Source organism: Esox lucius, chromosome 18 (assembly GCF_011004845.1).
Source record: "Esox lucius isolate fEsoLuc1 chromosome 18, fEsoLuc1.pri, whole genome shotgun sequence".
NCBI classification, from domain to species: domain Eukaryota; kingdom Metazoa; phylum Chordata; class Actinopteri; order Esociformes; family Esocidae; genus Esox; species Esox lucius.
The window spans coordinates 3333591-3355483 of NC_047586.1; the positions used below are offsets into that span (position 1 = coordinate 3333591).

General features: G+C 44.9%; 1 protein-coding gene across 6 annotated transcripts; it reads right to left on the reverse strand.

Moving 5' to 3' along the window:
• Positions 1 to 3877: 3877 nt before the first annotated feature.
• Positions 3878 to 17951, reverse strand: pnpla8 (patatin-like phospholipase domain containing 8). Of its 6 annotated transcripts, none has more exons than XM_020056247.2 (10): positions 17859 to 17946; positions 17164 to 17294; positions 14513 to 15613; positions 13975 to 14124; positions 13649 to 13895; positions 13315 to 13486; positions 12360 to 12417; positions 12048 to 12242; positions 6908 to 7103; positions 3878 to 6076 (listed from the first exon to the last, which is right to left on the reverse strand). In XM_020056247.2, exons 3-10 carry the CDS (start codon positions 15428 to 15430, stop codon positions 5802 to 5804), a joined length of 2211 nt encoding a protein of 736 aa, XP_019911806.2. In that variant the 5' UTR covers positions 15431 to 15613; positions 17164 to 17294; positions 17859 to 17946; the 3' UTR covers positions 3878 to 5801. The 6 variants fall into 6 exon arrangements, with proteins under 6 accessions (XP_019911806.2, XP_019911807.2, XP_019911805.2 ...); XM_020056248.2 differs by having other exon boundaries at positions 14513 to 15532; positions 17164 to 17303; positions 17859 to 17944; XM_020056246.2 differs by having other exon boundaries at positions 17164 to 17303; positions 17859 to 17944.
• Between the last annotated feature and the right edge of the window lie 3942 nt (positions 17952 to 21893).

Genomic DNA, 21893 nt, shown 5'->3' on the forward strand with positions numbered 1-21893 from the left:
AGGGGGCTGGTTTACATGACATGCTTCCTAAGTTGGTATGAGACCAACCGCACAAGACTGACAGAAGAAGAGAGAGAGAAAGAGTAATTGTGTGTGCAATGTATATAGATTTCAGATTTAAGAATCTTTGCGGGCTCCTTTGCTGTATTTGTTGTTTCATAATACACCAAATGTTTTCAGTGGGTGACAGGTCTGGACTGCAGACAGGCCAGTTTAGCACCCAGAGCCATGTTTTTACTACAGAGCCATGCTCTTGTAATATTTGCAGAATGTGGTTTGGCATTGTCTTGCTGAAATAAATATGGCCTTCTCTGCAAAAGACATTGTCTGGCAGCATATGTTGCTCCAAAACCTGAATATATTGTTCAGCATTAATGGTGCCTTCACAGATGTGGAAGTCACCAATGCCATGTGCATTATGCACCCCCATACCATCACGGATGCTGGCTTTTGAACTGTGAGCTGATAAAAAGCCAGATGGCCCCCACTCCTCTTCAGTCTGGAGGACACGGTGTCCATGATTCTCATAAATAATTTCTAATTTTTTTTTCCACTTTGCCTAAATCCATCATGTTTTCCACTTTGCCTCAGTCCATCATGTTTTCCACTTTGCCTCAGTCCATCTTAATGCAGCTCAGGCCCAGAGAAGGGGGCGGTGGCTCTGGATGTTGTTTATATATGGTTTCTTCTTTGCCTGGTAGAATTTTAACTTTCATTTCTGGATGCAGCGACATACTGTGTTCACAGACAATGGTTTTTGTAAGTGTTTCTGAGCCCATGCAGTGATGTCCACTACAGAATTGTGTATGGTTTTAATGCAGTGCCTCCTGAAAGCCCGAAGATCACAGCCATCCAGTATTGGTTTTCGCCCTTGTCCCTTGCATACAGAGATATCTCCAGATTCTCTGAATCATTTATTGATACTTTTTCCAAACTTTGGAAAAAAAAACATCCATGCTGTTTTGAAGGCGTTTGGGTTTCTGAATGTCCTCTGTCTTCAGTCTCTGGGTGAGCTGTTAGAAAACTCCTGTGACGTCACAGTCCGAAAATTTTTAATATTCCCACCCTCCACCCCCTCCCAACAGAGCATACCTAATGTCTCCACCGTCTATAGGCTCCACCCACCAGGTACAGCAGTAACTTCTTCTCTGATATCCTCCGTGTTGTTACTGATTCAGAAGCACCATGTCGAAGCACCACTTAAACTGTGCTGTTGTTGGCTGTAAAGAGGAGCACAAAACACTCCATCGTGTCCCAGCCGCAGAGGACAGAAGAGCGGCATGGCTTGAATTCATTTTTGAAGGCAATGTCCCTGCTACCGTTGGCAAAAAATTGTCGGTTTGTGCTAACCACTTTGAGACAGGCTGATTCTCCAACTTCGGTCAGTACAAGGCAGGATTAGCCAAGAAACTTTGGCTAAAAGAGTGGGTTAGGGTTAGGGTGTTGCGTGGAATACCTGCAGACGAGGGACATGTAAGTGGTCCTATACAATTAGCTGTCTTTATTTTGCAATTCTCCCCCCACTACCATGGTAACAGTTAGAGTGGGCGTGGGCAAAGGAGCAGCAGCTAATGAATATGCAATGAGCAGCAGAAAACAGAACACTTTGAAAGGGACTGAAACAGAGGGTAATAGAGGGAGGTAAGAATCTTTTCCTACAAGCTATTTCCAGCAAACAACTTCAGAAACATGTTTTATGGAACTTATAGACCTATTTTAACTTGTTGAAAAGCAGTCATAATATGGGCGCTTTAATACAATAAGACACATTTATAACCGTCACCAGCCTTCATTTTGGCTGCATTGAATTACAGGTCACACCTTGCTAGTTACCTACAGTAAAATCAACCAGTGGTTGCAGCTGTTTGAATTCGAGTCAATGAGACACGCTTGCAGTGCAATGTAGTGTCCCTTAGCTGGCAATGTGACAGTGTTTGGCCCAGTCCCAATGTCCACACTCACAGACTCACAGACTTCAAAACGCGTTCTCGCTAAGTCTGTGAGGGCTTAGGGCTCTTCCACAGTCAAAACGTCAAGTGCGCAAGGGCTCTTTCGCAGACATTTTGAGCCATTTATGCACCCTTTTCGTAAGTCCGCATTTCTGCCAACTTTGCCTGAGGGAATTACCCACAGTTCATAGCGTTGTGACGTGAAACATGAGGGTTACCAGGGGGCACCTTTTATGAAGCGTCCCAACTTTTCTGGAAATGGGTTTGAATTATATTTAAATGTTTTCCTGCTTGAGAGAAACAGACAGAAAGATAGAATCAACCAAAAGAACAAAACATTTGCCTGAGTAATTTCATTATTATCCGTAAACTAGTTATTTGTCTCTCTCCCTGTCTCTCCGTGTGTCTCTCTGTCTCATCTCCAAAAGGTCACAGAATTAAATTGCATTCACTGAAGCATCCAACCACACATCCATATCAAACAACATGTTCAGTGAACATATACACAGCTGATGCAGTTCTATGTCGGTTTAAATTAGTTTTGTCTGACTTCGCTGTTGTTAAGTGGTTATGTAATATTCTTTAGATCCAAAGCGGCACCGTTGGGCTATAGGTCAATTTAAAGTCAACCCCCACCCTCCAAAAAAAACCCTGCACACGACAGAGAAAAACTGACAGAAATGCTTTGCGACATCCCGCCAATACTGCCCTGAAAAGAGGATGACAATTGATTTCAAATAGACAGCCAATTAGATTGACATTGATGACAATTTGAATCCAAATATAGTTTCACTCCCAGTCAACTAGTCACGCAAGGTACCATGTGCCAGATTCAAGATACATTCATCCAAACAGAATCCCATCAACAACACCGAGCGTAACCCGTGCCGTTCTGATCAGGACAATTGATCAGCCGTGAGGACGCGTACATTACCAGTGGCACGATGTTTCGAGAGGCACGGTTGCTAGGGAACAACATTAATGAGACAATTCATCTCATCCAAGCAGTGTGACTGGCATGCTGCGGACGCACGCAAAGCACACACGCACAAGCGCGCACAGTTTCTCACGCCTGACAATCACATTAGGACACCAGTGGTGTGGCGATATATCGTCCGGATACAGAATCATTGGTTACATTTCGCCCTCATAAACCACAGTTATCCTTAAAACTTTAACTTTTACACAGGTCCCCCCAAAAAACAGGAGGGGAGAACCATAAAGCTTCCCCAAAAGAAAACACAGGTCCACCCCCAAAAAACAAGGTTAGCAAGTGGAGAATCGGAAAGCTCCTTGGGTTTACAGGTTTCCATCACTCCACACATTCAAGACTTTCTACAGGCCAATAAGGCCTTAGTGTAATGGGTCCAGACCTGGTTGTTTGCCCCAGGAACGAGTGTACTGATGCCATTCGGCTCACCGGTTTTATCCTAATTTGTTGGCGAAGGCAGGAAAATGGTAACGCAGCAGGAAATGTTACTGGTTAGGTGGATTACAATGCACATGACAGTGTCTATCTGGTCCTGCCTGTTCAGTCATTGCTGCTTTCAAGGTCCCTTTGTTTCTCTCTCTCTCACACACACACACACACACACACACGTGGGTTTTTTAGGATCATACACACACACAGCACGACGGGCCTCTCAGTAGGGATGAATAACAACGCGAAAACAAATCAATACCGCAATTGGAAAAATAAATTGATCACAGAGCGCGCTGCATTCTTCCGTGAGACCTCTATTTAAAGAGCTGTTGCTGTTCGTAAGAGAGAGAGAGGAGGGAGACAAGGAGAGACCAGAGGTGATTTAAGGTGAAAGAATGACTGCAGCTACAATCCACCCATCATGGCAGATCAGATCATGTTGGAACCACCTCTGCCTACTGTAACACAACCAATAGACAATCTGATACAAAACAAGGCAACAATGTGAGTTTAAAGACCAGTTTATTTTAAATAAATGTTTGATGGGAAATGTTTATTAAACATGGCTTTACATCAAAGTCTTAATGTGTCCAGGAAAACATCCATAAGGCTGTGTCAAGTATTTTAAATAGTTAATTAACAGTGATCAAGCTACTATATGAGGACGAAGGCAATTAGGATGTTCTGTTTTAGTGAACAGTCCCTTTATTATAGAACATCATGATGATCAACAAACAGTCAACAATTAATTAGCCAGAGAATGTTTCCCATAGGCTGGAAATGACAGTCAAGATTTATCTAGGTTCTGGTGTCTATCCAGTAGGTGAAGGTCACGGTGCAGCCCAAAATTATTTGGACAGTAACACCATTTTGTTGTTTTGGCGTTGCAACCCAGCACATTGGATTTGAAACGAAACAAAGACAAGGAGATTCGACTGCATATTACATTTAGTCCTCTAAAAAAAAGTATGAACAGTTATCTTCACGATTCAGAGGTAAATAAAGCTGACCGACTGCACTTTAACCCCTTAGTCATTTTCTCATTTCAAATCCAAACAACCGAGTGCTACTGTTCAAATACGTATGAACAGCACTGTAGGTCTTTCAACTCCATGCACATAAAATAGACACACCTAAAGACTAAATGTATCTTTCACTTGCTCTCCTTTACATCACCAGCAATATATGATTTGTATTTAATGCCAACTCCCCTACTATGCAGACTTTAATGTGCACGCCTGCTTCAAGTGTGACGCAATCAAGTTACCGAACACAGGAAAGACATGTACAGTAATAAGAACAGACATGCTAGCAAACTTTTTACAGAAATTATAATGGAATCAGTCACCTACACTGACCCTGAATATCAGAAATTGGAGTCAGTTTAGTCAGTAGCAGGACATTCCCTAAACCTCTGCACTCTCAAATCAAACACTAAATATATAAATGTGCTATTTAGCAGATGCTCATTCCCAGAGTGACTTAATCATTGATATAATATCTGATATTTTCAGTCCAAGGACCAATTGGTGGCAAAAAGATCTGAACTGGTCTGCCTGTGCAAACTCAGCCTAAAGTGCATATTACATAGTCCCTTTTGATTTAGGACCCGTCGAATGGTTGATTTCTTCAGTGCTACCTTCCAAATCCATTTAGGAGAAAACCATACGGCTTACCCCATATCACTTCTATCACACAAACAGGATTCCTGAAAACCCAGATAACTGTTTGAAAGTTCCAGGAATTTTCCAACCCTACTCACAAGTCAAAGGCAACACCATTTTGCTAAAGCAAAAGAAGATCCAAGGGATCTCAGACATATAATAAAATCTGCATCAAGCAGATAGTCATATATATAAATCTCATCTCAGCAGCTGCCATCTGTAACTTGCTTTTGAACTTCCAACAGTTGCCAGGTGTCTCAGGTCTGGAGCTAAATGGCCGGCTCTTTCACACGTCAGAAATACATAGTTAATCATCATTCTACATTAGCGTCTCTCAGACTCTGCATGTGGCTACTCAATGAAGTCCGGCTAATTTGGACCGGCTTTGTGGAAAGTGGCACTCTACTGGATAGTTATGATTCAACAAATGAGACCAAGAGTTCCCCTCACTTTGCTCAGTTAATGCCATGACTAATATCATTCAAGAGAAAACCTGGTGGATTGTGGGAAATTTCAGCCTGAAATGTATACAGCCATGAATACTCTCTGTCAGGGAGTGAAGGCGCGGTTGGAGGGCATGGGAACACCAACTTCACTCGTTTCCACAAGAATCGGAATAGACTCCAAGATGGGGGCGTTGCCTCATCCAGGATTTCGGGGGAACTTCTGGGGTACACTCTGTGATCCCGACCCAAACAGGACCTAGTACCACATGGGTCACTATATAGGAAAAAGGGTGCCATGTTGTCTTGCTTCCCATGTGTCCTACAGTTTGGAGATGAACGGCAGGCCTTCGTACATGTCTGCTTTCAGCGTGGCCCATTCAGCCAGCCTCTGGATGGCGCTCTTCTCCAGAGCCAGCACAGATGCCGCCTTCCTCAGCTTGGCCTCGTTCCTCTCCAGGTAACGAGTTCCTTCTTCCTTCAGGAAGGTCAGACGCTCCGGCCGGCTCTCGTCCAATGGGATGTCCTCACTCATGTAGGGGTTGAAGCGGAAGTAGGTGTTGGGCGGCAAGAGGGCGTCCAGCATGGTGTGGACCTCTGGTGGGGAGAGAGGGTGTGAGGGTCAGGGTGTTAGGTCAAAGGTCATCAGTTGATCAAGTACGCGTTAAAAAAAAGAAGAAAAAACAGTGTGTTTGTAACACATCTGTTCTAAGAGTGACGCCTTTTTAAATCAAATTCATTTAAAATGTAGACGCGAAGTAATGCAGACTCCTTGCTAATTAGTTCATTAGTCTGATGAAAAGAGTCTGAGAACAGAGGTTGTGGTTTATTTAACACAACTGTCCTGACAGCGTAACAGGACGGGGAAAGGAATGTGAAGCTGACCTCTGACGGATACTAGAGACATCCCGTACGAGAATCACCAACTCACACATCGACTTAACATCCCTCAGAGATTACATGTAGGAATGAAAGGAAGGAAAGGCCTGTGGTGCCGGGAGCGAAGTCACAAGGAAATAACTGAAGGAGATTGACTGAAGTACGGCATTAAGCCGTTTACTTCCAACCAACCCCTTAACAGGGACCACGTGCTGCGAATAAACAGATTTACGGAAAACTATTGACATCCGGCCTTTTAGAACAGAATACCTGCTGTGAGCAAATGTGTGTGACTGAGTGACTGATGACCTTCAGTCTCACAGTTATAAATAACCTCTCATGTGGTTTAATCGCAGTCAAAGGACAGATGTGCTGACACACACACACACACACGCGCACGCACTACACTTGGGAGGACATTTCGGGGGAAAAACTTTTCCTGCATAACCCCAAAAACCCTCATCTCAACCTTAACCCCAAAAGTCCTCGGTAGCCAGATTTGCCCACGGGCTACACACACGAGAAACACACAACGACAGACAACCACACCTTCGGTATCGGTGGCACTGCTGATGACGTTGGTGATCTTGGCTTTGAGGCTGGTGTAGGTGGTGCTGTTCTTCCCGGCCGTCTCGTAGCGACCCGTTCCCAGGGAGACCACACACTGCAGTGGGCTGTTGGGCCAGAGCAGCTTACACTCGTGGATGGCCAACGCCGTGGGGTTGTTGATGAGGAGCCCCCCATCCTGCAGGGACCAGAAAAAACGTTTGAAAACACAGTGGAGGTTTTAGAAGGAGGCGTACAGTCATTTCATCAAAGCCACAACCTGATAACATGCCATGTGCCCCTCTTGTGTGCATATTACTGTCAAGTAATGAATAACATTTCCCCAAAGCGTATTCGTGTCTTTGTCACTGTCACAAACCATCAAACAGTAGAAGATGGGGCAGATATAGAGGCGGCCGAGCATCAAGCTGCATTCAAGGTGCGGCATAACCAGAATAACAGTTTTCACAGCAGCGTTGAAGAGGGTAGATTACCCTAGGAGTAACCCAGAGTGTGCAATTACTCCAGGAGTAACCCAGATAGTATATTTACCCAAGGAGTTTGCCAGAGAGTGTAATTACCCCAGGTGTAACCCAGAGAGTGTAATTACCCCAGGAGTTAGCCAGAGAGTGTAATTACCCCAGGAGTTAGCCAGAGAGTATATTTACCCCAGGAGTTAGCCAGAGAGTGTAATTACCCCAGGTGTAACCCAGAGAGTGTAATTACCCCAGGTGTAACCCAGAGAGTGTAATTACCCCAGGTGTAACCCAGAGAGTGCCAATACTCGGGGGATAACACAACAACGGAGGGAGCGAGACGGGGGAGAACAGAAGAGAGAGGGGGGAGGGGGGTGATGAAGGACCTGGTGGTTGTACAGCCTGATTGGGAACAGCCCTCGGCTGGGGTCCAGCTCCCTTGGGAAGGGTTCATTAGGGCAGAGATGGTGGGCCTGGGGTCTCAGAGCTGGGGGTGCCCTGGAAGGGGGGGTACGGTGCGTCTGTACGTGTCCTCCTCTGCCCCTCTCCTTGTTAGTCCTCCTCCAGTAGCTCGTTTCAAGGGTCCTCGGAGGTCAAGGTGTATAATGAAAGGCCACAGCGGCTGATGCTCCTCTACCTACACCATGCCTGTTTAAGATGCCTGGCCTGGGGCTCACCAAGCCCCTCCAACCCAGACCCAAACCCCCGGGCTGCTGAGAAGTGGGGAAAATAAGCCTTAGAAATCACAGAGATGAGATAGACTTTACCAGTGGCCTGGAGCGCACTGCTTGGCTGTGCAAGGAGATCTGGTGTAGAATGACAATCACTTATAGGCTGCAAATGTCTTTGAGGTCGAACAAACAAATGGAAACCAATGATAACTAACCAGCATTACCCACACAGGTCAGGGATAACTAACCAGCATTACCCACACAGGTCAGGGATAACTAACCAGCATTACCCACACAGGTCAGGGATAACTAACCAGCATTACCCACACAGGTCAGGGATAACTAACCAGCATTACCCACACAGGTCAGGGGAAACTAACCAGCATTACCCACACAGGTCAGGGGAAACTAACCAGCATTACCCACACAGGTCAGGGGAAACTAACCAGCATTACCCACACAGGTCAGGGGAAACTAACCAGCATTACCCACACAGGTCAGGAAAAGCTCAGATGCCCCATCCCAGAGGAGTGGGCTCTTTACAGAACACAGAGGGTTTTCATTGAGCAGAAGTAGATAAATTATTCACATCCCATTTCCATAAGCAGCCGGGAATGCCAGCTGCAGCAGGTCAAAGAAGGTTAGCCAGACAGTGGCTAAAGTAAGGGGTTCGCACTCCCTCTTCTGCTCTTTCCCACTTCTCTGTCTCACACACACGGACACACACCCTCTATCAAGTGTCTTTGGCATGCTGCTGTAGCTGATCCAGGCACTGGCAACCAGTGGACTGACCTTGCCTTGGCACAGTCATGCTTAGGCTTTGTGTTATTTACTCCCTCTCCCTCTTAGCTACTCTCTCAAAGGGCCCTCTCCCTCTTAGCTACTCTCTCAAAGGGCACTCTCCCTCTTAGTAGTGTGACAGATAGGGTGGACTTTGATAGGTAATGGGGCGTCATTTGGGAGGCACCCTGACAAAAGTATTTTCTTGCCCAGACATGTTTTGGATGGGATAAGACCGCTAAAACAATGATGCTGTCATAGTGAACTGTGGCGCACAATAAGGCTGACCCCTGCCAACTGTCGGCCAAAGGTCACTTCCACTCTGTGGGTGTCAGAGCTAAAACAGCTTTCTGGATAAAGACTATTTTTAACACTTCAGCTACACAAAAAACAAACAACCAGTTGACGTTGCTATGGCATATGTGTAGGACTGCCTTTTCTAAAAAATGCTTCAAAAGCGGGCAGACACGAACGTTTCCCAGTTTGGATATCCAATTTAGAATGGCAAATTTATCAACAGTAGATAGCAAACATATTAAGAGCTAATTGTAATCAGCAGATTAACTTGGTTCCCCTGGCATTTTGTGACCCACTTACCGACAAGGCAAACTGGTAATTTAGCTGGGTGTCATCGTGACTAACCACAGATTTCACAGGACCTTAATGTGGCGCGCCACTCCGCCTCAGGCCTCATGATTCGACACCAGCCAAGCCTGTGCAGGTAACTCCGCCTACCCGGGTCATCATGGACGTCCTGTGTGGCTCAGTCAGTAAGGTGTTGTGTGGGTTCAATGCTCGAGAGGCACGCCACGATTTATGGGTTCAATTCCTATTGGGGACCAGTAAATCAGGGTTGTGGGTCTGATTTTCACGGGGGCTCAGAAGGCTAGTCGAGCCAGGGGGACTCCGTGCCACCTTATGTTATTACGCCAGCTGGTTTGATTCCCTAAACTCTGACCTCAAAAGTCAGCCAACCCAAATGAGGGTCGACCTTCCAATATCAATGAATAACAGGGTTCCAATCACAGTCCCGCACAAGCCCAGAGCCTTGGGTGGTTCCCCAAATCCCCCCGGTCCCTTTGTACAGGACACACAGAGGCGAATTAGACCCTCCGGTATATTGAATGATGCAGAACGTTCTACCCCGACATGAACAGAGATATTGGGATTTTGAACGAAGAGGCAAGCCTGCAGTAATTTTATGACATGTGCATTGGTTTTTGTCCGATTTTGAGTCCTGCGTCTTACATTGAATTGTAATTTTATAGGCGAGATTTGATTCGTTCTTATTTAAAAGTGGAGCATTCATTTCGACATTCAAGTAAACAGGGTTTCCAAAGTAACTTGCTTTGTTGATCCCCTTGACCTCTCTGGAAGTCACCCTCAGTCCTGTCAGCAACATGTGAAACTGGAGGGCACTCCAAGCAAGGTTGCATGGGCGAGGGGAAGGTCTGAGATACCACTTTGGCCCATTTCACAGTCTGAATCAGGAAGAAATCTTTAAGCTGAGTGTGCTTCTCTTGCTGCATGTCATTCGAACAGAACGGAGAACAAGGACAAGTTTACTTCAGATGGAGTCTATATTTATCGGTTTGTCCGAATCCCACTGACAAATGCAACCTGTGGTGTGGAGTTAAGGTGAGAGCAAAGTCTTGGGAATGTGTACGGGGTCAAACTGCAAACAGAACATTATACAGCTCCAAGGGGAATGTAGAGAAGCACCGAGAATACTCCTCCCTCAGATTTCCCTCGCAAATGCTGATTAGAACCCGTGGTTTTAGAGCGTTTTGACTTTACAAAACATTGCTCACCAATGAAAAGTGAATGTATTGAAAACATTTGTTATTTATAGAGAAGATTTAGGACAATTTTGGAAGGAATAATGATTCTTTAGTACAGATAGAGTAAACCTTGGTTTGCAAGACTTGGCAGTCACCTCTCCATATGCACGTCCATGCGTTCAAAATGAGCAGCAGCTCTGAAGTAACTTGCTCATAGCCTACAAGGCAATGTGCCCAATATAAGAGCTAGAACCGAGCCCTTAAACTTGGGAAAATGATGACACACGTTTAATTGTGGTCAAAAACGGTAATCCAAGACAACAGCTCATGACAAATAACTGATTCAAATGGTTGCTGGCACTGAATACATCCATGTGGACAGTTTACAAAGGGACACAGCACTCCCAACAGGCAAGCCAGGAGCTGACCCTGACCGTATTCAACTACATTTGACTGGAGCAGATTGTTAATTTCGAGTCATCACTTTCCCTCGGTCTGTTATGAAGGGCAGAGAGCATGAAGCACGTCACCACATCACACAGAAACTACACACTGATTCAGTCCTCCACCGTGTGTGTATGTGTGTGTGTGTGGGGGGGGGGGGGGGGGGGGCTGTGCTCCATTGTGAATGATTGATCAAAGGGACTGTGGGCCAGATAGGCAGCTAGTGTGTCTTCTATCAAACCCTGGGGACGGATGAAGGAACCGAGGGATGGATGAAAGTACTGACAGGCCCAAACACCCATGACTGTGTAGGAACAGAAATCCATGGCAACCAGTGAATATTCTAGGAATATGAACGAGAGCTGATTTTCCGTCAGTCTCAGACAAACTGAAACCAAGCCCAGAGCATGAGCTGAGGTAAATCCTGAGGTTGGTGTAATACTGCGTAATGCCTTAAGATTAAGAATATTCTCTATCATTACACCTAGTGACTCCTCCCAGTACCTCCCAGCAACACAGACAGACACTCTGTCACAAAGAGCTTAAGACTTTGATGTGTGTGTGTGTGTGTGTGTGTGTGAGTGTGAGTGTGTGAGTGATCTCAGAGAGAAAATAGGGAGCCATGGTTGCTCAGAATGGTCTCGTTCTTGACCTCCACACTCGAATGGACCCACAGCTAATGGCTACTAGCCGTGCCAAGGACCATCAGGATGTGCATTGAAAGGGGACTGGTTTATAAGAGGCTGGAGGTAAACGAATCAGACAGTAATAATAAACACACAGCGAGATGGATAAGAGAGACGAAGGTCTGTCTATGTCTGGAAAGGATGTATTCTCTCTGGCTTTAGGCAGACAAGATAGGAGAGTAAAGTTGAGAGAGAGAGAGAGAGAGAGACAGACACCAGAAGCAGTATATCCTCTCTGGACAGAGACCGACATCTATAGCCAAAAACAGTACATTCTACAGACAGAGACAGGTTGGTTGGGGTACCTGGTGCAGGTCTTTCCCCAGGGTATACTCCTGGAAGTACCCTGGGGCGGCGGACGAAGCTCTGATAGCTTGCCACATCTTGTGTTTACAGTCTCCCAAGTAGTGGGATCTGACCCCGGGCAGCATGCTGTAGTTCCTGAACACATAGGCCTTCAGAGGCAGGCCCCTGTTCACTATGGTGCTCACTGCTGACACCTGCAGGACAAACACAGGCACAACAGGGAAACGGGAGAAAATAAGGCATGAACGGACCCGAGATTGTTTATGCTTGTACGTGTTTCTTAATATTGTATACAACTCTTACAATCTCACCTTTGGGCATTTTGGATCCCGGGCGGTTTCAACCATGAGACCTTCTCCCATTCTCTCCCTGATGAGAATCGTAGATATCAGCACGTTATTCAACAAATCGCCATGACGGAAAACGAAATGCAGCATAACACAGGGCTGGACTTTAGGACGGCATACGCGCCGGTCAACTGCGTTAGACAGCCGATCGACGATGACATCACAATGTTGAAAGTCCATGTGTCACTGTATGAACCCTGAGAGCAGTGAGGACAAGACAGGAGGTGTATTCCCTGGTCTCTATTCACCACAGTCTATGTCCTTCAGGTTGAGAACATCCAGTATGGGCTAGTGAGACTATACATCTATTACATAAGAACAATGACTGTAGAAAGAGAAAGAGATCTGCATGCTGGGTAACATTTATAATTTGGCACGCTGTCTTTTCACTCTCAACTTCATTATCAACTAGCAAATGCATTAATCTATTAGCCAAATAGAATTCCATTGTAAAGATTATTTCTATGCAGACTTTAATAATGAGAGAATATGCAGACTGTCTCCAAGATGGACACAGAGGGAGGTTAAACTGCTGTCAGAAATCCCAGGTTGCTGAAGGAAACCTCAAACTAACCGTAGGCTGCGCTACAGTGGATGTCAATGTCGTTGAATAGTGCTGGGTGCATACCATCCTGCCTCACACACCCGTGACTCGGCTCGCCTCACAGATTTATTCACCAGAGCAAAGAAAACACTCGTTTTAAATGTTTTAAGTAGGCAATATGATTTTAAAATAATATATATTTATGCTACGTGTGTCTTTCTCTAAATGTTAGTTAATGTGTCTTAAAAATACATTGCGGTGCGACTTCAATGTACCAGTGTGTGCACGCAGCACATACCATTCTTCTATGGATTAAAAGGAAGATGTAACCCTACTTGTAATCCCTTCACATGTGATTCGGGCTGCGGTACTGACTTGAGTATGTTCTCCCAGATCTGACTGTCGTAGAAGGCGTGGCTCCAGCCCATCTTGACGGTTCCCACGATGACATTCTGCGTGAACACGTCAGAACCCAACTTCCTGTAGAGTTCCTCACACTCGTCCAGAGGAATGTGGAACACGCCCAACATAAAAGCCAGGATGGCACCTGAGAGAGCAGGGGAGGGAACCGCATCAGCACACCAGCGTGTTAAAAACAGAACCTTGTGTTCTAAGATCACAGAGCGTGTGATGCCACTCAAAGGCACAAAGAGATACATGACCAATGTCTAGTTGTGTGGGACACAGGACGCGCGGTCACGCCACATACCCGTGCTGACCCCACAGATGTAGTCAAACAGCTGGTAGATGGGCTTGCCCGTCAGCGTCTGTAGTTTCTGTAGGGTCTGCAGCGCCACAAGTCCCCGGGTCCCTCCTCCGTCGATGGCGAGAACACGTATTCCTCTGCCCTTCACCGGGTCGGTGTACCCCAGCAGGGCCAGGGCCTCCCGGACGGCAGCTTGGAGCCCGGGGTCCCTGGCCTGCCTCAGGCGCAGAAGGCACGGAATCACCCTCTCCTGGAAGGAGTACAGGTCAGCCTCAGAACACTCCCCGAAGACCCTCCCATCCACGACATATTTAACAGTCAGTCCCCACCTTGACGGCCACGCCACGTGTCTCCGGGAACTCCAGCAGGTGCAGGTTGAGCTCCTCCACGCGACAGGTGTAGAGCTTCACGTCCGTGGCCTTCTGCAGACCCTGGACCAGGGCTCTAGTTTGGTTGTCCACACCGACCCGCGCTGTGATCTACGATGGAGAGGGGTGCAGGACACCTTTCACTTTACTTCTGTCAATTTAGATGTTTCAAGATGCCCGCACAACTCTTCACGGTGAGAGGCTACAGGACCACAATCCCCTTGAAGTAAATCCAAGAAGACCAAAGTTTTAGACGTGTCATTATTTGTGTATTTTCTCTAAATTTAAATGCAAAGCCAATGCCTCAGGTAGCTGAAACTGTGATTTGAAACTGACAAACTGACGTTTTAGTTTTATTTCACTTTAAATTATCTTCAATTTGACAGCACAGTTAACTGAGGAGACCTTCAGACCCGATGGCATGTTTCCGTGTACGAGCTGTGCTAGCTGATGTGGCCGCAACACATTAGAGAAGCACTTTCCACTCGTCCTTACATACCTTTTCTCTCTGGCTCAGCAGGAATTTCTTAGCCCTCTCGTCCGCGACTCTCTTCTCCTCCGCGCCTCTCTTCTCCTCCTCCGTCTCCGCCACAGTCTTCTCTCCAGCCTTCGCCACGACCTTTGCTTTCTCCCCAGCAGTGACACTTCTGGGATCCCCCCTGAACTTACTGGGAACCAAGGGCGCTATGTAGCTTCCGAAGAAGGCCTGAACGTTGGGGCGGGGGTCGGACAAATACTGCCCAAACCCCCCCTTTTTAGGGGACGTTGAGGTCGTGGGGGCAGCGGTCTCGGGGGCGGGTGTAGCTGAGGGGGGAGTGGCCGTCTCCGGGGGATGGGGTGACGGCTGGGTGGACGCCAGGCCCGCGACGGCCTCGGTCTCACCTGCCACCGGTACTCGGACAGGGACGTGGCGCCCACTCTTAGTGCTGTGGGGGCGCTGGTCGAGGGCAGGCTCGTTGCCATTCTGCCGCCGAGGCTCCCTGTCCTCCGCGGCTGACAGACTGCTGCCGAAGTAGTCGTCGACGTGCCGAGCCAGGGAGCTGTGGGTCTCGTCCATGTTGGCGGAGAGGACCGCCGGGTGGAACCGCTGCAGCGTCTGCTTGGCCACGGCCGAGGACGAGCTGGCTGTGGAGCTGGCGACCGCCGTGGAGGTGGTGGCGACGGCCGCGGCCGTGAAATGTTTCTCCACAGCCTGCTTCCCTTTCTCCTCCTCATCCACCGGCCGTCGCTCCTTCGGGTGGTCCTCCTGCTCTGTTGGCTCCATGGCTACGGGAGGCGCGGAGCGCTCGCTAGCTGCCGTGGTCGGAGACGCGGTCAGGGGCTCCACGCCGGGCTTGAGGCGGGATATCTTGGAGAGGAGGTCTGTGCCACTGACAGCTTTGGCAACAGAGTCGAGCGTGCTCCGGATGCGCGACATGCGTCGGCTCACGCGGCACAGCGGGGAGGGAGTTAAAATGGTACGGCCGCACTGCAGCTTACACTCGTGCCAGGGCTGAGCGTGGCACGAGTCATCATCATCCTGGAGAACGGAAGACACACAATCATCAAAGTGCCTCCTGAATCCGGTCTACGGGTTGCCACAGGTCATTCAGGATTGACGCTGCCTCAATGAATGACAACAGGAACAAAAGAAGAAAAGATGGATGTCAGGAGACAGCTTGCAAAGCATAGTTAAATGAGCAGTCACCATTTGTCCAAAAGCAAATAAAACACATGGGATTTTCAAGCAAACCTGGTGAAAAGCACATTAAAACATTTAATTGCACTGCCACTGCCGAATTCTTTGTCAGTCTTGGTGATCATGTATCTGAGGAACAGGCACACTATGTGGTGTTGCATAAGTAAGCTGTCAGGTTCCAATATGTTTTCATTATACATTCCATAAGGCGATGCCATCAGAGAACCTAATGTCAATTTCCACAGCTACACTGGTGACACGCATCTATGCATTTCTGTAGAGACAGATGACATAGACCCATTAAACTCACTTTTAGGTGCCCGATTGCCATAAATAATTGGATGAGAGCAAATGTCCTTAAACTGAATGAGGATAAAACGAAAATCCTCTTAGTTGGCCCCAAAATCATAAGGGAGAAAATGGGTATGAGACTCGGTAAGCTGACTCCCCTGTTTAAATCTGGAATAAAGAGCCTGGCTGTCATCATCGAGTCAGACCTAAGTTTTAAATCCCATCTGAACAAGACTAAAATGTCCTATTTTCACCTTAGAAATATTGCTAAAGTAAGATCATTCATAAGCCAGAAAGATGCAGTAAAGCTCATTCATGTATTTATTAAAACTAGATTGAACAACTGTAATGACCTCCTTTTAGGTCTTCCAAGAAAGTCCCTTAGCCTGCGCTTATTACATGCCCTAAGTGCCTTCAGCAAAGGGTTATAGAAATCTCAGATTTTTATCAACACCAGTTTTACATTTTGATTAATTTCTGTGTTTCTCTTGCTTTATTTCACATTTTCCTTGACTTTTATTGATGCAAATTTGTTTACATTTCTCTTTGAATTGTATTGATGTAAAGCAATTTGAGCTGCATTCCCTGTACGAAAGGTGCTATATAAAGGCTAATTATTATTATTGAGAAATATTCCCTGATGCCTACAAACAGTAGTGTTCCACTGCTCTATACAAATGTAGAGGGCACTGGTTCGCCGAAATCCAAAACCCGGATGTTCCTTCTGTTCTACGGTAGCCATAGAAACCCCTACATAACAAATAATGAGGACAAACACCGCCTGTCCCCTTCGCAAAAACAACTGATATAACGGGCTTCCGAATATTTTCAACGTGCGTTTTTTCTAATACGAGTAGAAGCACAATGGAAGAGACGCCTACATCAACCCTAAGCTTGAGAGCATCTGAAATAGTGAAAAATGCCATGGAGACATTGGAGTACGGGCACAATGCAGTCTCCCACGAGAGAGAGTCGTCGAACCACCCTGACAATGAGTTTAAAAACATCGAATGGGTTACGTGCAAGGACTTTACAATCGAAAGGGGGAAACGGCAAATTGAGGAGTACATACACACGTGGGGGGTACATCCCAGCTGGCTTTTTTGCCTAGAATTCATGCAGGAGACGGATTTGGAAGTCCACAAGCACTACCACTACCGGGCACAGTGGAGCATCCCTACCCCAAGCACCCCGATCCCGAAAGAAACGGCCAGCGTCTACTTCGTCATTGTGATCTCCAGCAAGGTCAAATCGCAGACGTCGCCCGCGGAGGTGTACTTTTTCGTGGAGTCAAACAGGCTCAAACACAGCCCTGGGAAAACTAGATTCAGGGTGAAATGGCTAAAAGACGTAATCGACAGCAAAGTGTTGCTCCGGAACACTGTAGATATCTAGCAACCCGAAGTGAATGGACAAATACATTTATGTGGGGCAACAATAACAATGTTGTCTTTACTGTACAGTATAATATGGACACTTAAACAACATCCAACCACATTCCACCATACATCCACAGGGAAACATAAACACACACTCTTATATCAATGAAGGAACCATAACTACAACATCCGTGCCTACTACTGTATTGTGAACAGTACAAAAACAGACTTCAACAAATTACAATACTGTCAGTAGCTAGCCAACGTTAATAGTAAAGCTAGCTAGTTAGCTAGTTGTTTTGCAACAGTACATCTAGTTACAGATCAGCTGCTTGTTCGATTTTTTTTTTTTTTACATTAGCTACTAGCTAGCTAGATATAACATACATAACAGCAAGCTAAAAAGCCTCGATCCTGCATAGTAACATTCTTTCTAAACGTTTAAGGTAAATAAAAGACAAACACAGACGTAACATAACCAAATATTTGCCAATTACCCGAGTAGTCCGCCACTTCTCATTAATAGTTTGACAAGCATCAAAGGAAAACCGAGGTATGAGTTATCTGGCAAAACCTGTAAAGAACGTCACAACGTGATGGCGTAACACGCTTTTCGATACCGTCATCGCGGCTCATAAACGCACGTTTCCTGTTTTGACTGACATTTCTCGCAATTTAACCACTACAAAGATTTTCTGTGGGTTTGATTTGGATAAAAATCCCTCGATTGACGAGGCACCGTAAACCAGTAAGTAAGAAAGTCTCTACATTATTTATGTAACGTTAGCTACATCGTTGTTTGTGTTTGTTGTTGTTGTTGTGCATTGTACTGCAGAAATGGTGCGTTTAAAATTGCTCGGAAAGATCCAATCTCCGACAGTAAATTCAAAATAATAAATTATGGGTAATTTAATTCAGCCAGCATATACTTGCCAATATCTTTTGATTTGATAACACTCACCTGTCATAATGACACACCTTTCTTAATGAAACACCTTAATGAAACACATGCCATGATCCAGTTTCATATTGTATTGCTATATAAATAATGTTCATGCGCGCCTCCATCCCTCGAGTATTTGATCCCTAGTCCCAACTGCTCTTTGTTGGCCCTGATAACATTGACAACTACAGACACACTTTGTTTGCAGGTCTGAAGGTTCTGGAAAAGTAGTTGTTTAAACATGACCTAAATACAGAATGTGTGTACTGTAGGTTTTGGGTTGACCACATGAAACAAGTGAGAGGACAGCTCATATTAACGGATTATATAGAAATATAATTATAATTAAACAGATTCAATGTGCTTAATACTATTAGTTTCAGCTGGTCTTCCCTTACAGTTGTTTTATTTTCTATCATATTTTCAGAAAGTTGTGAATTACTGTTAATCCTAGTTTTTCAACTAAACTTTTTCTCCTCAATAGTCATGTATCTGTTGGTAAACTATTTTGTGTTTAATACTCATTCATATTAATAACAATTAATGGTGACTCTTGTAGTAAAATGTTTTGTTAAGTGGATATTATAAGACCTACCCCAAAATTATGATAACAGTCCATCTGGCCCACAACCTGCACTGACTTCCTCACAGAGAGACACAAGTTAATATAGTATATGTGCTATACTGTAATCCATCCCGTACCAATGCCTTGTTATGCTGTCTTGTCTCACTTTATATTTCTGCCACCATGATGACCGTCATGATCATCCTGATACGCCCAACACGTTCGGCTGGCGGTCAATGTTCCATTCAGCAACCTGAGAACAAGATGTTAGAAAAGTAACTGCTTTAGGATATCCTAATTTTAAGCATTTCTATTGCAGTTACATTAACATTGTCCATACAATAAGTTCAGCTTGGGACAAAGCCAATTTCAATGTAATTTCACAGTAAGAGGAATTGACAAAAAAACAAGATATTAATTTAGACCTGTTTCACACCAGCCTAAAGAGGATTGTTTATATTCTGGACCGATACATTACAGTACACACATGAAATTCCATTCAGTGTTTAATGATAACATCATTTTGAGTACATGAGCAGTAACTGGATATTTGTGTATGCCTTTTTGTGTCATGCAGACCCTGAGATGGATACGCCTGCAATCTACCGTAACCAGGACACAGAAGGTTGCATGTTTGTTAAGACATTGTTTTCCATTGTTGTCTGCTCACTTTTTAGACAATGACACAACATCAGTGTTTTGGCTCTGTACTCCAGCACTTTGGATTTGACATGATACACTTTAACCCCTCAGTTATTGGATACTATCAGTTAAACTTTTCATCCATGTTAGATTAACCATTTAGAAATTACAATACATTTACAGTACAAGTTAACAGTACTAGTTTACAATACTTTTTAAACTGCTGCTAGTGTAGTGTTATATATACTGTTGCTTTATTTTATTATATCCTGTCTAGCTATATTTTTGCATATACTCTTAACTACGTAGTTGTCGGGTGCCATGTCATAAGAACTTCATTGTGCAGGATGACGCTGTGTTGTTCGGTGCATTTGACAAATAAACCTTGAAACTGAAACTTTTGTACTGGAATTTTGTCAGATTTACATTGTGTACAGTTAAATAGTCCTGTTTATCCTTTGCATGCATGGGCAGGTGCCGTCCCATGAGTTGGGAGTCTAGGGTTAGGTGGGAATTGAATAGAGAATGTGTTCCAGATGTGTGTGTTCTGTGTAATGTTGTGTCCATTTTGCTCTAATGCATTAAAATATTTTATATTATGTAAAAACAAGCTCATGGTAGAATTTTCTTGTTGAATGTTGATTCTCAAAAAACGTGAGCATTATGTCAGGTGTGCTGTTTTCATAAGTATACTTCAAAAAGCACTAATTATTCCGTCGATAGCCATTTACAGTGAATAAATATGTCAAATTATTTTTAACGCTTTGAAGTGTATTTACATGGCAAAAGTAGTATTGGACAGTCTAATATGAACTTTCAACCCTAACCTGAGTTCCGTTTAACCGACAACCACAATTGAGATCTACCCCTGGACTACATCTTAAAAATAAGGAGGAAAAAACTTGCTCTGACTAAAATATTAAGATTGACTATACCTGATTTTCTCTTGCTATGGCGCAATTCACTGTGTGTTGTGACACATTCTTCTCATGACCATCATTAATATTTTCTGTGACTTGTGCAACAGTAGACCTGTTGTTTCGGACCAGATGGGATAGCCTTCACCATTGTGCATCTATGAGCTTTAGGCGCCCAACACTTGTCCCTCCTCAGACTATTGTCGGTAGTATACTCACCACTGCTGACCGGGAGCACCCCACAAGCCTTGCCGTTTCAGAGGCGCTCTGACCCAGTCATCTGGCCATAATAATTTGGCCCTTGTCAAAGTTGCTCAGGTCTTTAATTCTGCCCATTTCTGATTTGTTCGTTTATACCATCTAATCTACCCAGACATTGACATGTGCCCTAGGAAATTATTAATGTTATTCGCTTCACTTGTGAGTGGTCATGTTTTCACTGAACCCTGCATACCTTATTGCATAATTATAAACCAGATGCTTTGAATCCTGATTGACTGATGTGAGTGGTATACAAGACTGGTATGACATCACTGTTTGCTTTTCTACTTGTCTCCAGCCACTCTGTGATGTGCCGTGACTACAGGTATTAACCGTGGTATATTGGCCATAGACCCCACCGCTTTTCAATTATTGTTTAATACAAACCTAAACAAACCGTATCAAACACTTTAGTTCACTAATATCTAACCCATTATATAGCTTAATAATACTAAGACGTTAGTTAACTAACTAGCTGGCTAATCACTATTATTTACGTTCGGTCTGCAAGCAAGCTGGAAATACAAAGTCTACCTAGCTGATCATTTTATCATTGTGATCAAGCATAAGCTGTACTTCACATTTGAGGGGAAATTGCTTAAATAAATAAATTACAGTTTTCGATATCGATTAAATTTGTTTTGTTGTTGAACGTCCGTATTAACTTTGGTGTCCGCCACGACAGTCATCGCCTGATCACGGCACTTCACGCGATACACGGGATCACGCGATATTTCTTAACAGGTTGCGTCGACTGCTGGGCCGGTGAAACGGGGTGTTACGGCTCCCCTACCCCTAACATCAGTACCCTAACTAACCGACCCCTAACACCAGTGAAACTGCTCTTTAGTGGTGAAAATCGACAGCCCAGAATAAACCTAACTAGACAACACAAATTACATCAAAACGGCTGTATTACACTACACTACTAATAAATAAATGTTAAAACACTATGCTCGTAAATCCTCAATACCAATCATATTGATTTAAATATAAAGGAGTATCCTTTAGGTATAGATATAGTCTGTCCTCTTATTTTCTGGAGGAAAAGCGCTGCACTGGCTTACTTGTTGCAGCACTTGTTGCTGGTGGTCAGAGAAGCAGTGCGTAAAATGATAGACGTGGTTGCCGAATTGTCAACCGGATTCTGAGAAAACACACATATATTACCAACAAAAAAAACAAAGAAATAGTGCAAGTGAAA

Excerpts from the sequence above, each read along its gene's own strand:
- pnpla8 (XM_010895133.4), bottom strand. The coding sequence starts at position 15,430 with ATGTCGCGCATCCGGAGCACGCTCGACTCTGTTGCCAAAGCTGTCAGT. Across the intron at positions 12,418-13,314 it reads ATCTGGGAGAACATACTCAA|GGAGAGAATGGGAGAAGGTC; the intron begins GTCAGTACCGCA and ends GATTCTCATCAG. Across the intron at positions 6,077-6,907 it reads CAGTGCCACCGATACCGAAG|AGGTCCACACCATGCTGGAC; the intron begins GTGTGGTTGTCT and ends TCTCCCCACCAG.